Raw genomic sequence first — 15,688 nt, forward strand, 5'->3', positions numbered from 1 at the left:
GTTTTTGCTAGTAACAAATGAAACCATTATTATTCTATACTTGAATGTGTGGAATGGTTTCACACAAACAGAATTGAACTGGTATATTAGGTCATGTTGGTGCTCTGCCGCCAAGTCCCCTCCCCCTCCCATACATATGGGAACAGACAGGCACATTAGCCATCTTGAACAGGGCATCTTCTTATATTTTCCTGGTCCTAACCTGGCTTAAAATCGTCATTCACTTGTGCTTCTATTTGGTAACCAGAAAAACCTGCAGAGTCAATACTGACCAAGCATGTTTCTTTTTATCTTGCCATCTTAACAAATTTATTTAATATTTAAATTGATCCAAATACCAGATTACCTAAAATCAAGATATTATCAAATCTGTTCTAAGGGCTAATGGACCCGGGGTACTTAAACCTACAGGTGGTCTTTACAGCTTTTTTATGTATTTGTTTATTAGGCCAGTTTTGTTGCCTCTGGGAATCGGACAGATATTTCTTTGGATGACCCTAATTTCTGGCAGAAGTGGGCTAAGAAAGCAGAGCTCGATCTTGATGTATTGAATGGAAGGGTAAGTGTTTATACATTAGCAGTTAGTGTTCTAGTTGTGAGATTTCTGAATGTGGCCTCATCTCTCTATATATTGATATCACTTGTAGAACACACTGGTAATTGACACACCACGGGTAAGGAAGCAGACAAGACATTTCAGTGCAGTAAAGGAAGATGATCTTATGGAGTTCTCCGACCTGGAGAGTGAAGCCGAGGACAAACCTAGCATTAAACCACGTCGGTCTCAGGACAAGTCCCATGGCTATGCGAGAAGTGAATGTTTCAGAGTTGAAAAAAACCTGCTGGTCTATGGGTGAGTAATACAGCCTCAGACAGATTTTTGTGCTGTGTATTTGGCCGCTCAGTATAGCATATGGGGAAGTAAAAGAGCTGAAAGTTTGCTTGTCAGCACGGTCCCGATGAGCAGTGTAATTATAAGCTTGTATGTCATCATATCTTAGACATCGAACTACTTATTGAGCTCACATTGCACTTTGTCTGTCGGCACGCTGTATGAAACTTTTTTTCCATTTGTCGGTAGGTGGGGCCGATGGACAGAGATCCTTTCCCACGGGCGCTTCAAGCGTCAACTTACAGAACAAGACGTGGAAACCATCTGCCGTACCATTTTGGTGTACTGTCTCAACCATTACAGAGGGGACGAGAACATCAAAAGCTTTATCTGGGATCTAATCACACCAACAGAAGATGGCCAGACTCGGGCTCTGGTAAACCACTCAGGTACATTACATGTTCACAAAGCTTCAACTGTTACCAAAGGAATCTGAGCTGCATGAGGAGTTGTCTAGTCTACCTGAAAATGCTGGTTGGTTGGCTGTCAAGCTTGACCCTCATTAGTTTGGGTCACCAAGCTAGAATACGTATTCAGATTTAGTATTCTGACTCTCCTGATCTGCATACCTCATTATAGAGAAAGGGACCCCCAAAGCATTTATGTCAGCGTATTGGCATAACAGCCAGGCAGTTTGCATTTTCAGATGGCAGTTTCCACATCTGTCGTGACAAGTTTACTTTAGGTACTGTATTTAGTTTAGAAGTTGTTTTATTTATTGATGTACCCTGAGCATGTCCTCTTTAGGTTCCATCTTGTCATTATGAGTAGTAGGTTTTTTAATTGTTTTAAAAATTGGACCTACTGCATTTATAAATGGGGAGCAGGTCAATGGGGTTGATTTATTTAAAACTGTAGAGTGCAAAATCTGGTCAAGTGCACTTGTAGTGCAAAGTGGATTTGCCTTTCATAAATGACCCCCAATGTGTAAGGCACCCTTGCAGCTGTATATATAGATGTGGCATTCATTCTTAAACAACTTTTATTTCAGGCCTATCTGCTCCGGTACCCAGGGGTAGGAAAGGAAAGAAGGTGAAAAGCCAGAATTCGCAGCCTGTGTTCAAGCATGCAGATTGGCTCCCCAGCTGCAATCCCGACACCTTGTTTCAGGAGGATAGCTACAAAAAGCATCTTAAGCATCACTGTAACAAGTAAGTAGTGAAAGTGTTTTTCTTCTGTAGTGCGGTCACAGAGCACAGACAGATTGTGCTGGTTCTCACTTTGACCACAAAAAGGTCAATGTTTACTGTGACAAAGCAAGCTCCTATAATGCTGTCTGCCTTGTGCTTTTGCAGTATGTGTCAGACCAGGAAGTGTTTTTTAAGGAGAACTGACAGTGATTTGTGACTTCTGCAAGTGACTTTTCTTGGCTTTGTTGCAGATTTTGTATATTGGGTGTTTTTTTGACGGTGGAGCTTTACAGGACATGGCACCAATGATGTATAGATAAATGATAACATAGGTCTTAAAGCGGAGTTCCGGCCACAAATTGAAAAAAAAAAACGTTTTAAATATAAATACCCCTGTAATACACAAGCTTAATGTATTCTACTACAGTTAGTCTGTAAACTAAGGTCCGTTTTGTTACGTTGTTACAGCATTTAGACACTTTATAAAATAGAAATTGACTGGGGCCATCTTAAGTGTGGGCATCATGAAGCCAGACTGTATGACTTCCTGGATTTCAGCCTCGCACATGCTCAGTGCTGTACAAGCAGTGTAATGGTTTCAGATCAGGTTTCAATAGCAACGGGAGTGTCAGAGGAAGTTGCCGCCCCTTATCTATGCAAACCTCTCCTCCCCTCCTCCTTCCAGGAACCAGTAAATATAATAAATAATTTGTTCCTGTGCAGATATATCTACATAACAAGATGATATATATCTCTTGTTATATATGTGGTGTGTATACATATACTAGACATGTGCACTGTCAATAAATCCATTTTGTTAGTGCGGTGACGTTAGTGCGGTGACGTTAGTGCGGTGACGTTAGTGCGGTGACGTTAGTGCGGTGACGTTAGTGCGGTGACGTTAGTGCGGTGACGTTAGTGCGGTGACGTTAGTGCGGTGACGTTAGTGCGGTGACGTTAGTGCGGTGACGTTAGTGCGGTGACGTTAGTGCGGTGACGTTAGTGCGGTGACGTTAGTGCGGTGACGTTAGTGCGGTGACGTTAGTGCGGTGACGTTAGTGCGGTGACGTCAGTGCGGTGACGTCAGTGCGGTGACGTCAGTGCGGTGACAACATTATGTGCAGAGTGGGGAGAGGTACAGATGATCAGGCATACAGAGCGGATCTCTGATTGGTCTGTATCTGAGAACACGGATCATAGTACAGCCCCGCCTCCCTGCACTAGACTTGTAACTCACAGTGCAGAGCGATGTTGCAATGTACAGGGAGGCGGGGCTGTACTATGCTCGGTGCTCTCACATACAGATCTATCAGACAGAGTGAGATCCGCTCTGTCTGCCTGATGATCTGTATCTCCGTGCACCGGAGACAGACGGCAGGCGGGCGGGTGGTGGAGGGAGGAGGACGGGGGCGGTGCTAGGACGGGTGGAGGAGCTAGGACGGGGGAGGAGTTGGAGAGGGAGAAGAGGAAGGACACCACCTCTATGGGCGGCACTGCCCTCCCTGCGCCCCCCGAGATGTTCATCCACGGCTGCGATGTTCAGCCAAGCCTGGGGATGATGAAACACATATCCCAGGAGGCATAGCAGTGCTGGATGCGGCGGGGGGGGGGGCCATTCCGCCGCGGCGGGGGAATAAGAGACTCACAGATAAAAACGTGAGTTTTTAAAAGACAAAAAAAAAACATCCCAAATGTATTTAAGGGGGCAGTGTAAAAACGAATGCAAAGAAGTTGTAAAATAGGGTGGAACTCCGCTTTAAGTTTTAATTGAGATTCAGAGGACCCTATTTTTCAGGTGTATATGTGCTCAGCTTTAGTGTAAATGTTGGCATATAAAAGGTTTACAAATGTAATTTCTCAGCTTTTTTTTTTTTTTTCTTTTTTTAAAGTGCAGCAGGGTGTTGTTTTTGTTTTTGCTTTACTGCTTCTGTTATCTTAGTACAAGTGTATAGATAGAGCTGTAACCGTTGCTGAAAAACATTGTAATTGGCTTTCTCACAGCAGTTGTTCAGGTGATTGCATGGTCTGGCATACAGGTAGTCAGTTTTATGGAACGCTGGCTAAGTAGGCAAATAAAAAAAATGTTTAATTTTTTTTTGGGCAAACTAAATACAGAACAAGAGTAATATTAAGGAAAATGCATGGTCGTTTGTTGGTTGGTTTCCATATTATGGTGGTTGTAAAACTGAAAAGTCTGAAAGTCTTATTTGCTGCTCATGCCAAGATGGCAAAATTAGCATTAAAGGGACAAAACTCTGCCAAAGGCAGGCAGAGGAAAAAGGATGTCGTCGTGTTTATTTTTTTTTTTTTGTATTTTTTTTTTTTTCCATGACTGATTTTACATGCCTTAGTCCACACTGTCTGGGGGTGGCCATCTTGGTAGTGGCAGGGCTTTGCTTTCTCATGTAAGAGTTTTCAGCAAGAATAGTGAGCATTACAGTTGTGATATCACCAAATATAATCTTCTGTGAGTGCGTTTTTAGTGTACTGCTTAGCCACAATTAACACTTTAAACGTCCCCTATAGCATGGCAAACCTTATTTTGTTTATTTTTTAGTTTAATTCCACTTTAAAGGTATAGATTGGTGGTTCTCATTCTTGGTGAGACTGGAGCTCTGTAAATGCTTCCAAAACCTTCCATGCCCTAAAAGTGAAAAAAATCCCGCAGTTTGCAGAGTATAAATGTGTAATCGTTGTGTAACCAATCAGGAAGATATGATAATTCCATAAGTTTGCTTGATTGGCCGCAGCTTAAAAGTGTTGGATACTGGTTGAGTTTACAGATTACTGTCCAGTGAGGGTAACTGCATCATTTTCTTAACATAGCTATTACAAAGTAGCAAATATCACCTAATGTAGCCTATATGGGAGTGGAATGATCATGTGTCGGAAAAGTGTGAATACCTCAGAAATGGCCAGAAGTTGTTTTCTACTTCATTTAGAATTAAGAGATGTATGGGAATTATTTCCCCCCATATTCATACTTCCCTAGGCGTCTCCCGCCGCTTCTACACTGAGAACAGAGTCATTGAACATTGTCGATGGCTCGGTTCTCGCAGCTCCCTGAGCGGAGTGCTGCTGACTGTCAATCGGCAGCTCTCCTGCTCTGCTCCTCAATGCTCATTGGAGAGCGGCTGTCTCAGCAGCTCGCTGAGACAGCCATCAGTCCAGGCACCTGGTGGATTCAGACTTCCAGAGTCTAAATGACGCGGTGCTTGGACTTATTTGTGTGACATCTACAGAGAGCAGACTTCAGAACACACTCTGCTGAAAACGGGTCACAGGAGTGCAAAACTAAGTGCACTTCTGTGACCCAGAGGAGAAGCCAAACGAGCTCAGGCTGGACTTCTCTTAAATACTGTATTCTGTCTTGTATGTCTGCTGTCAGTGCAGTGGCGCTAATAGTATGGTTGTGGTTGCTTAGATTCTCCAAAACCAGATTTACTAGACAGTCCCCTGCTCTCCATTCTGCCAGCAGCAACTGTTTTTGTAACCATAATAAGAACTGTCCAAAGCAGTGCCACCTGCCGAGTGATGACACAGCATCTTGGGATCTAGAAATGAATCATGAGCAGCACCAATTTCCTACTGAGCATGTCTGTCAGTATAGATAAATGAGCCAGTCACAGTCCACACATTTCTGCTCATGCAGAATATCCATAACATCTGGCCAGCCGCAAGTCTCACAAATAACACATTTAGATGTTAATCAGGTAATTTGGAGAGTGCCTGGCAACTTAGCCTTGCGTTCTCAGCCTTTGCTGTGCATGCTACAATGTAGGCATAGTGTTTGGACTTTCGATTAATGGTTTCTGTAATGCACACAAGATACTCTAGATTTCGAACATGGCCGTTTCCTATATTGAGCTGAAAATGTGAACTTTTGTTCTCCATCACAATGGCACTGGGAAAAAGTTGTACTTTCCAGAAAAAAAACTGCCTGTAGCATTTATTTGGAGTGGATGATCCTCTCTGTGCTTGTGTAACAAGGGAGTGGAGAAATTATTTTTGTCTTTATCGCTTAGGCAGCTCATAAGTTACATATTCTGCGAAACATGACCTTTCATTGCACAGTGCCAAATATCTGTGCAGTAAAACATTCTGGCAATTCGGCCCTCGAATATTCAGCCCACGTTCAACTGTTCTTTAGTTTAGCACAGCAAGTAGATGATGTCCTTTTAGTTAAATTATGACCACTTTAAATGTGAAAGGTAATCTTTCTGGATGTGAATATGGCATCACCCTTTGCTGGTTTGTATGGTTATTAATGAATTTTCCCAACACCTGATGTGGACAAACTCATCCCATGTCAGTGGTTTGCCAACTAATGAAGGTGTGATGGCCCAAGAGCCCGCAAATTAACAAATAAAACCAGCAAGATTCAAACCATCTACGGAAAAGGTGATTGTACCCAAGTTAATCCTTTGATTGCCTTCGGTCCAACCGGCATGTGATGCTTGCCAGTGTTTATAGTCGCTAGCAATAATCATGTTCTCCTGGCAGGGACATCGCCCCATTGCCCGGAGAACACAATATCTCCGCAAGGAGGGGGGCTGTGTTGATGGTAGAATCAAGTGATTTTCTGTGGCCTGCATAAGTCCACAAATTGAGCAGCTGTATTTTTGTTTTGGCCGCTTTGTTTTAAAGTTTGCCTGTAACAAGTCTACTTTCTTGGTTAAACCTGCATTTAAATGTTTCACGAATAAATGGCATCATTGAGCCTCATGACACTGTGATCTTGATCAGAAATACATAATTGAGATCAAGTGCCCAACAGAATTGTATATTTTCAGCTCTTGAAGATCTGTGAGACTGTGTACACTGAAGTGCCATTGGCACCCTCCATATTGCATGGATAAGTGATGGATTCGGTGAGAATAATTGAGCCGCTTGTGTTGCTCCTCCAGATGTGACACAGAAGCTGACAGCTCCGATCATAATCTCCCCTGTCCTCCGCCAACTGCACAATTAATGTGTGGAGCATTGCCTTAAGATTTAGGGTGTAAAAAGGGTGAAATTAATGAAGTTTCCTAAATACATTCAGACAGCGTTGCTTGAGCGGCAGGCTTGAGTTCAGCTATAAGCTGACATTGACATGGATTTCCCTAGTGAAACATATAGTTAAACCTGGCAGCTTCAGCAGACTTCCTGCAAGGAGCAGGACTGCAAGTGGTTATAGCGCTATAAAACTGGCTTCTTTACAGAAAACAAATAGTTATATAATCCGAAAAACCCACCATCCCATTGTGAGGGTTTATTGTTCAGTGGTTTAAAAAAAGACAGGGGGAAAAAAAAACAGATTATAGATCTCGTTTATCCTTGCAACTTCTGATGTGCTTCCAAAAATGGTATTAAGGCAGCAGCTGAGGAAATTTTATGAGATAATGAAGCAGAACAGTTACTGAAAGCCATCTGCTCAGTTGTTTACAAACTTGCTCCAGTACTTCAGAGGCAGCGGTGCAGTACGTGTCTGAACTTCACAAGCTGAACTAGGTAGGACTAAATGTAATGCGCCTGGGCTGGGCTCAGCCTGCTCCCTCCCTGTGCAGCGTGAGCCGTTGCCAGGCAGGCCCGTTGGAAGCCAGCAGAAAGCACCACACAGAGGTGATTATATGCCACCATCTGTCACGCTTCAAGCCTACCATACAGCATGGCTAATCAGCCTTGGCAGGATGATGGATGAACAGCAGCAGCTGCCAAAAGCCACTGTTGGCAAACAATTCTGAAGTTAAGAACTTCTCCCCTCACCCCCCCTCTCTCCTCTTCCTCTCCAGGGTCCTGCTGCGTGTCCGCATGCTCTACTATCTCAGGCAAGAAGTGATAGGGGACCAAGCTGACAAAATCATGGAGGGTGCTGACTCAAGGTTAGTGGATGTGCGGCTTGTCCTTGTCATAGAAAGCAAGGTCTCTACCTGCTGTTACTAATTATGCTCTACAGCTTCACATTCTTGGTCCCTTTTTTTTTTTTTTTCTCCTCCTTTATGGTTTTAACTCCTTCCTGCTTATGAGGCCACTCTTTTGTTTTTTTGTTTTTTTTTAATGATTTTTTTTATTTTGGTCCAGTTAAAGTTTATTATTATTTTATTTGATGAAAAAATGCATTGGTAAAGAATGAAATGCATATCTGTGCACACACACTGTATTTATTTAGATGAAAACAAAATTTTTATGAATTTTTAATAATAAAAAAAAAAATTCTGTAACATTTTCTATCATCTATACACAGAGTTTTCACCTATAGTAAATGTGTGACTTGGAGTTAACACTGTGGTACCTAAACATTAGATCAAAGGTCAGATCAGATGTATATTTCAAATTGTTGGCAGCATTGACACACCGGTCAGCACCTTAACCTACATGTTGGCCTGGTTGAGACAAACAATCTGTATTTGCCCCCAAAACCCCTAATTGGAGCTAGAAAATTAGAACTGGGGAGGGCTGTAGTAGGAAAAAATTATTTTGCTTCTGTACAGCCTTCCGGTGACAGGCTAAAAGAGGAGCAACCAGTTAGTTGGCCATAGCCATTGACTGTTTCACTTCTTTAGTCATGTGCACATAAGCTGGGAAGTCTGAATTTGTGAATTTTGTAGTAATTATGTATTGGTGTAGTTTGTTGTATGCGCTGACCCTGAGTTTGCATACAACTGTAGGCTCAGAAGCAGTGTTAATTTAGTCGACTAAAAACGACTAAAACATTTTAATCGACCAAGTCAATACTATTTTAGTAGACTAAAATACGACTAAAACCAAAACAATGGAGATGACTAAAATACGACTAAAATGGCATTTTAGTCAAAAGACTAAGACTAAATTTTAAATTTTACTTCAAAATTAACACTGGTCTGTAGTGCATGTTCATGCCTTAATGCCATAAGTAATAACATATTAGATTTTTCACTCCAGCTGTATATAATGAGTTTAGACATTGTAGAGAAATGTTAACTAATGCATTACAACTTAATTACACCCATTAGATTTGAGACGACTAAAATTAGTTTTAGTCGATTAAAATGTACTGGAGATTTAGTCGACTAAATACGACTAAAACTAAAAATCTTGCAGAAGACTAAAATAAAACTAAAATTTAAAATGACATTTTAGTCCTAAGACTAAAACTAAATCGAAATTTGCTGCCAAAATTAACACTGCTCAGAAGTATAGAATCTCGCCTTGTACCAGAGATGCTTACACACTCAAAGCATTATGGATCTGTGAAGGCCATTTTAATGCTCTGTTGTCAATCGGTGAATTAACAGTAATTACAGTTATAGTAATAGGCAGACTTAAACGTAAACCTAATGCTGCGTACACACGATTGGCCTTTTGCCCGGCCAAAAGCACATCGGAATTCCGACGCAATTCCATCAGAGTAAAATAAAACATTATCTCCGATGGAATTCATCGGAATTCTGATGGAATTTCTCAGATGGGGCATACACACGGTTGGAATTTCTGATGGAAAAAGTACGTCTGACTTTTTCCATCTGCAATTCTGATCGTGTGTATGCGGCATAAGTAAACCTAAGTTGGGGATATGAGATTTAATGTGTCATCCATTAAATATTTGGGTTTTGCAGACAACTACAGAAATAATACATTAAAGCATCAATTTACTAATTTGCCTGAATAAGCAAATAATGTCTGTTTGTTGTTGGTAAAGACTGATGCAGATACAGCTTGCATTATTATAGTAATATGTAGCACTTGTAAAAATAGATTTGATCAACTTTGGCAATAATGGCAAAGATAATTGGAATACATTTTCTCATGTTTATTAAACCTAGTATGATTCTAGTGGCACTGATTAGCTATACTGGTCACTACTATCATGCGTTTCATCTTGGGTATCTCGATTTAAGTATTTTGTTTTTAAAATAGAAGTTCCATTTTGAATTTTTTTTGCCACATTAAAGTACTTGAATGCACTTAAATTGCATGTTTTTATTACTCTGGCAGTCTTCATTCCTAACCTATGAAATGGTCTCATTTTTCTTTTTACAGAGGCAGTTATATTTGAATGTTAAACTTCTATTTAATCAGACACAAAGGTGGAGCTTTTAATGAAAAGAGAGGAATCCCCCAGGGTGGGGCTTTAACGGTAACAACTCATAAAGTCAAAGAGCGTAATGATGGTAATAAAAGTTTATACAATAAATACAAAATATAAATATTAAAATCATAGTTCATAGGTAGGTGTTTGACTTGTCCACAGGGGTTCATTCAGGCCCTACGCGTTTTGAGAGCTTGTCCCTTCATCAGGGGCCAATGTCCATGTGGGGTCACACTGTATATGACATACATTGACATGTTTCAAAGTATTGCAATAATTGTCTTTATAGATAACAAGAGAACATTAAAGCTGCATAGTACATATATCATACCCGTCACCATATGTATAAACTCGTGACCGAGCCGGCAAACCTCAAAGGGGTGGCCCACGAAGCCCCTTGAGATAGAATAGGGGCACCCAGTAGGGCAGGAAACCTCCCTCTCTTCCAAGCAAGCCCAAAGTTGTCACAAAAGATCGCAAAGCGTATAAATCGCCCCTGCATAGGCAAAACATTAATGTAAATAGGCATACTTTTAAAAAGATCCCAAGAACAGTTAAAAAGTAAGTTATATACAGTAGGATATAACAAAGTCCCACCAGCACAACTATAAAAAATTTATAATACAAGTTGTATGTCTGACATAGAAAATAGGAATAAAAGGAACTATTTTCTACGTCAGACATACAACTTGTATTATACAATTTATATAGTTACGCTGGTGGGACTTTGTTATATCCTACTGTATATAACTTACTTTTTTTAATGTTCTTGGGATCTTTTTAAAAGTATGTCTATTTACATATATAATGTTTTGCCTATGCAGGGGCGATTTATATGCTTTGCGATCTTTTGTGACAACATTGGGCTTGCTTGGAAGAGAGGGAGGTTTCCTGCCCTACTGGGTGCCCCTATTCTATCTCAAGGGGCTTCGTAGGCCACCACTTTGATGTTTGCCGGCTCTGTCATGAGTTCATACATATGGTGACGGGTATGATATATGTACTATGCAGCTTTAATGTTCTCTTGTTATGTATAAAGACAATTCTTGCAATACTTTGAAACATGTAAATTTATGTCATATACAGTGTGACCCCACATGGACATTGGCCCCTGATGAAGGGACAAGATCTTGAAATGCGTAGGGCCTGAATGAACCCCTGTGGACAAGTCAGACATCTACCTATGAACTTTAATTAAATATTTATATTTTGTATTTATTGTATAAATAAACTTTTATTACTATCATTACGCTCTTTGACTTTGAGTTGTTACCCTTAAAGCGCCACCCTGGGGGATTCCTCTCTTTCCTATTCTATATAGGGGTGTTGGTAACACACACAGGTCCTCCTTGTTGATGTTTTTTTGTATTTTAATGAAAAATAAGCCAACCCGTGTTGCCTATGAGGACATATTGGTGTTTAGACTGACTGTTATTTCCCTTTTTATAGTGAATTAGATGTTTGGATACCAGAGCCCTTCCATGCAGAAGTTCCTACAGATTGGTGGGATAATGAAGCTGATAAATCCCTTTTAATTGGCGTCTTTAAACATGGTAAGCTGTCAGTCTGCTTCATCAGAATGCAGGGCGTCATAGACACTTGGCGCTGGAATTCTGAGTGATGAGCAGAGGTGTCTGATCTCCATAACTTGCTTTTACAAGGTTACTTGGCCTTTTATTCAGGTGCTAATAAATGTAAATGGCAGTTTTAATTTAAAGCGGTGGTTCCCCCTTAAAAACAACTTTTTTTTATTCCACTGGCCCCCCACATTACAATCGAATTAAGGCTATTATTTTTTTTTTTGCTGCTGTACATACCTTGATACAGCATCTTCACCCGTGCATCCGGGTTGCGAGTCCCGCGGGAGTGGGCGTTCCTCACATGTGTTTGACATTTTTCGGAAAAACGAGCTCCCCCCTGTCGCGTCAGCCGCGTCACGGTTGGCGAAAGGAGCCGACCGGCGAGTCGGCGCTATACTGCGCATGCGCATAGCCGTTCGGCTCCTTTCGCCAATCGTGACGCGGCTTACGCGACGGGGGGAGAGCTCGTTTTTGGGAAAAACATCAATCAAACACATGTGAGGAACGCCCACTCCCGCGGGACTCGCAACCCGGATGCACGGGTGAAGATGCTGTATCAAGGTATGTACAGCAGCAAAAAAAAAATAATAGCCTTAATTCGATTGTAATGTGGGGGGCCAGTGGAATAAAAAAAAGTTGTTTTTAAGGGGGAACCACCCCTTTAAGTGTTTAATAACATTTACAGGTAAATACTGTATTGGCGTATAACACTGACTTTTTTTACCCTTAAAATAGAGGGTAAACTGTGCCTGTGTGTTATACGCAGGGGGCTGTGGAAAGTTTTTATCCTGAAACTTCCCTCTTAAAGTTGGGGTGTGTGTTATATGCCTGTGCATGTTAAATTTTTTAGGAGCATTGAGAATTGCATAAAGTTGAAGTAAAGTTGTGGGGAGCATTATTTTTCTGCACACAGCTGACTTCCTGTAATTACATTGACTGCCTGTTTAGATACAGGTACTCAATACTTCACATAGACATTTGTGAATGTTATTGGTTACTCTCGCATATCAAGTTACTGTTTTGTATTAGATTTGCTGCCCTCCTAGTGAAACATGCAATGTGTTCCTTATAGAATACTTCCTGTGTTCATATAAAATATTTAAGGGGATAAAATGAAGCGATTGACTTTTGCTCAGGAAGTTGCATTACATTTTGACACATTTTAGCTCCCCCCTTGAAGCTTTTTCCAGTGATAGTTATGATTTCTAATCCACTGCATGTTTTTTGTAAAATATCCTAGGAGAGAAAATATTTAACACTGATCTATAAATAACCATATTTGTAGTAATAATGGCCACACCGTGTTATAGATCTCCATAAACTTAGCTTCCAGCTCTGCTAACTCTCTGCCAGCCAGTGTCAAAGTGGATGGTGGGCTTAACCTCTGCTATTAATCTGTACAAGTGCCTCCTGGGCTTTGTTCCAAGCAATATTTCACAAATGTCAGCGCCGAGAACTCCCAGCTCCCTTGAGTGGGATGCAGCCTTGTTAACTTTGAAAGGCTCGGGGATGCAGAGCTGGCATGATATATACAGTGAGCGATTCCTGATTATAATCCCAATTCTCTGGAGGTTGCAGGCATATTCTCAGCAGCATGGCCTTACTAAAGGGGAGAATGATGGCTTATAAAACCTTTCATGATTACAGTTTGGCTCCAGGCTCTACAGCAGTTAGGAGAAGTGTGTTGTACTACAAATCCTAATTGAATTGTGCTGTTCTGCCTATGTACAAGAGCCTCCTGCCTTTCTTCTAAATGGGAGCCTCAGCTGAGTCCGGGATGATCTAAAAATCTTTCTCCTGCAGTGCACTGTTGGGATCTGCCATTTTCTATCTAGTCAGTTCAGCCAGATAAAAAAGCAAAACAAGTGTGTTAAAACCATAGAGGGAGCAGTGTCATCCTTCTGACATACATCACATGAAACCTAATAAGACAGGTTCGATGGCCCTTCATGTAACCCATGTATACGGAGTGAGTGGAAAAGGGTGAGCAGCGGGAAGGAATTTTAGGCTATTCCTGGGCTCAGCGGATGCATATTGGTTGCCAGGGAGAGGATGGGACCTCGCCATGCACAACTTTTTCTAGAATTCAGTTAAATGCTCACTTTACAGAAAGCAAATGCTAAACAGTGTCCAGGGATTCTGCGAAGTCTGGTTTGCTGTGATGAATGTTAGTAAAAAATTTATAAAAAATCTTTGATTTGGTTGAATTAAATTTTACTCTGTTGTGTTTAAATACATTTATTTTAGCGTAATATAAGTTGGTATAAATTAAGTTGCCACACCAGACTTGGTATGATTATGTAATATTACATTAATATTAAAATTTATATTACAATAATGTAACATTACCTGTTCTTGTAGCTGAGAACAAAATCAGAATGCATTGTTTAATAAATTAATAACATAACTTATTACACTAAAATGTGTTAAATCCTGATCTAAACCCTGGAACAAATTTGTTGAAAAAATATTAACTTAAAAGAAATTGTCTAATGTATACCTCAATGCCTTTTGTATGCTAAGGGATAAGGCAAAAAAAGAGTGAAGAGGTATAAAATATTGCTTATTCTACATTTTAAATTTCCTAGACAGGTTTGTTTTGTATACCTAGAAAAGATTAGCAATCCTAGTAATAGTTCAAACCAATTGTTTTCTGTAATTCAAAACACACCTTCAGTGTTTTAAAGTGGCTGTAAAGCCTCAAGGTTTTTCACCTTATTGCTCCCCCTAGACCCTCCCTTTTTTTTCACCTGAGCCCGATCTGATCCAGCGATGTGCGCACAGCAGCTCCCAGCCACTGTCTCTCTCCTCATTGGACAGATTCATAGCAGCAGGAGCCATTGGCTCCCCCTGCTGTCAATTAAAGCCAGTGACACGGGGGTAGAGCCGAGTTGTCTGTGTCAATGAAGGCAACAGTGGGCCTCGTGATCAGGCCAGCATAGGTGCCCCCAGGGAAAAGCGGCTTTCCCTGGGAGCACCAGAAGGAGAGGAAAGGGCCTGAAGTCCTGACAGGGCCCCCACAAGAAGAGGATCGGGGCTGCTCTGTGCAAAACGGTTGTACAGAGCAGGTAAGTATAGGCAAGTTTGTTATGTTTATTAAAAATAATCGGTCAGTCGGCCTATTTTAATAGATGTTTGGTATTATCATGTGGGCAACGCTGAACATGGAGCAGAGAAAGCAATGAGAAAATTGTCTGAGGAGATCAGAAAGAAAATTATAGAACAGCATGTGAAAGGTAAAGGCTAGAAGACCATCGTCAAACTGCTTGATGCTCATGTGACTAATATTAAAAAATTTAAGAAGTTTATGGTTCATGGGAAAATGTAGCAAAGCCTCCCTGGACTTATTTGCAAGATAATTCAACCCCAGATTTAACAGGATAGTGCCAATGGTTGACAAAGAAAAGCATACATTACTAAAATTTATATTGACAAGCCATAATGCTTCTAGGAGATTTTTGGCAGGTCACATCAGCTATGTATGTTCAGGGGGGAACAAATAAAGAAAATAACACCATACCTACTGTGGAGGAGGCATAATTATCTTTAGGTGTCTTGAATCTGTGCAGGGCTAATTCAAATCTCAAGACCATTACAATTTAATTGTGCAATAAAATGTACTGCCCAGTGTCAAAGTTCAGTCACAATTCATGGGCCCCCTGGCAAGATAATGACCCACAGCACCAAATATCTATGGAAAGAACTAAAGCATGCAGTTTGGAGAAGGCAACATTCAAACCTGAGATGGCTAAAGCCATTTGTTCAAGAAGAGTGGGCCAAACGAACTATTGGAAGTTGAAAGTTGCAGAAATCGCATGTGATTGCTCTAGAGCAGTGTTTCTCAATTCCAGTCCTCAAGGTGCACCAACCGGTCATGTTTTCAGGCTTACCACTATTTTGCAGAGGTGATGTGATCAGTTTTACTGCCTTAGTAATTACAAAAGCCATTTTTCATCTGAAGGAAATCGTGAAAATATGACCTGTTGGTGCGCCTTGAGGACTGGAATTGAGAAACACTGCTCTAAAGGCTGTGCAA

General features: G+C 40.9%; 1 protein-coding gene across 1 annotated transcript in view; it reads left to right on the forward strand.

Annotated features, from left to right (window-relative positions):
• Positions 1–15,688, forward strand: part of CHD7 (chromodomain helicase DNA binding protein 7) — a 177,895-nt gene that overhangs the window by 143,384 nt on the left and 18,823 nt on the right. The window contains exons 20-25 of the mRNA XM_040354257.1: positions 449–559; positions 648–853; positions 1,082–1,281; positions 1,884–2,043; positions 7,797–7,886; positions 11,522–11,625. Of these exons, the coding sequence (XP_040210191.1) occupies positions 449–559; positions 648–853; positions 1,082–1,281; positions 1,884–2,043; positions 7,797–7,886; positions 11,522–11,625 (871 nt within the window). The remainder of the gene's footprint in view (positions 1–448; positions 560–647; positions 854–1,081; positions 1,282–1,883; positions 2,044–7,796; positions 7,887–11,521; positions 11,626–15,688) is intronic.

Source organism: Rana temporaria, chromosome 5, assembly GCF_905171775.1.
Source record: "Rana temporaria chromosome 5, aRanTem1.1, whole genome shotgun sequence".
Lineage (NCBI taxonomy): Eukaryota > Metazoa > Chordata > Amphibia > Anura > Ranidae > Rana > Rana temporaria.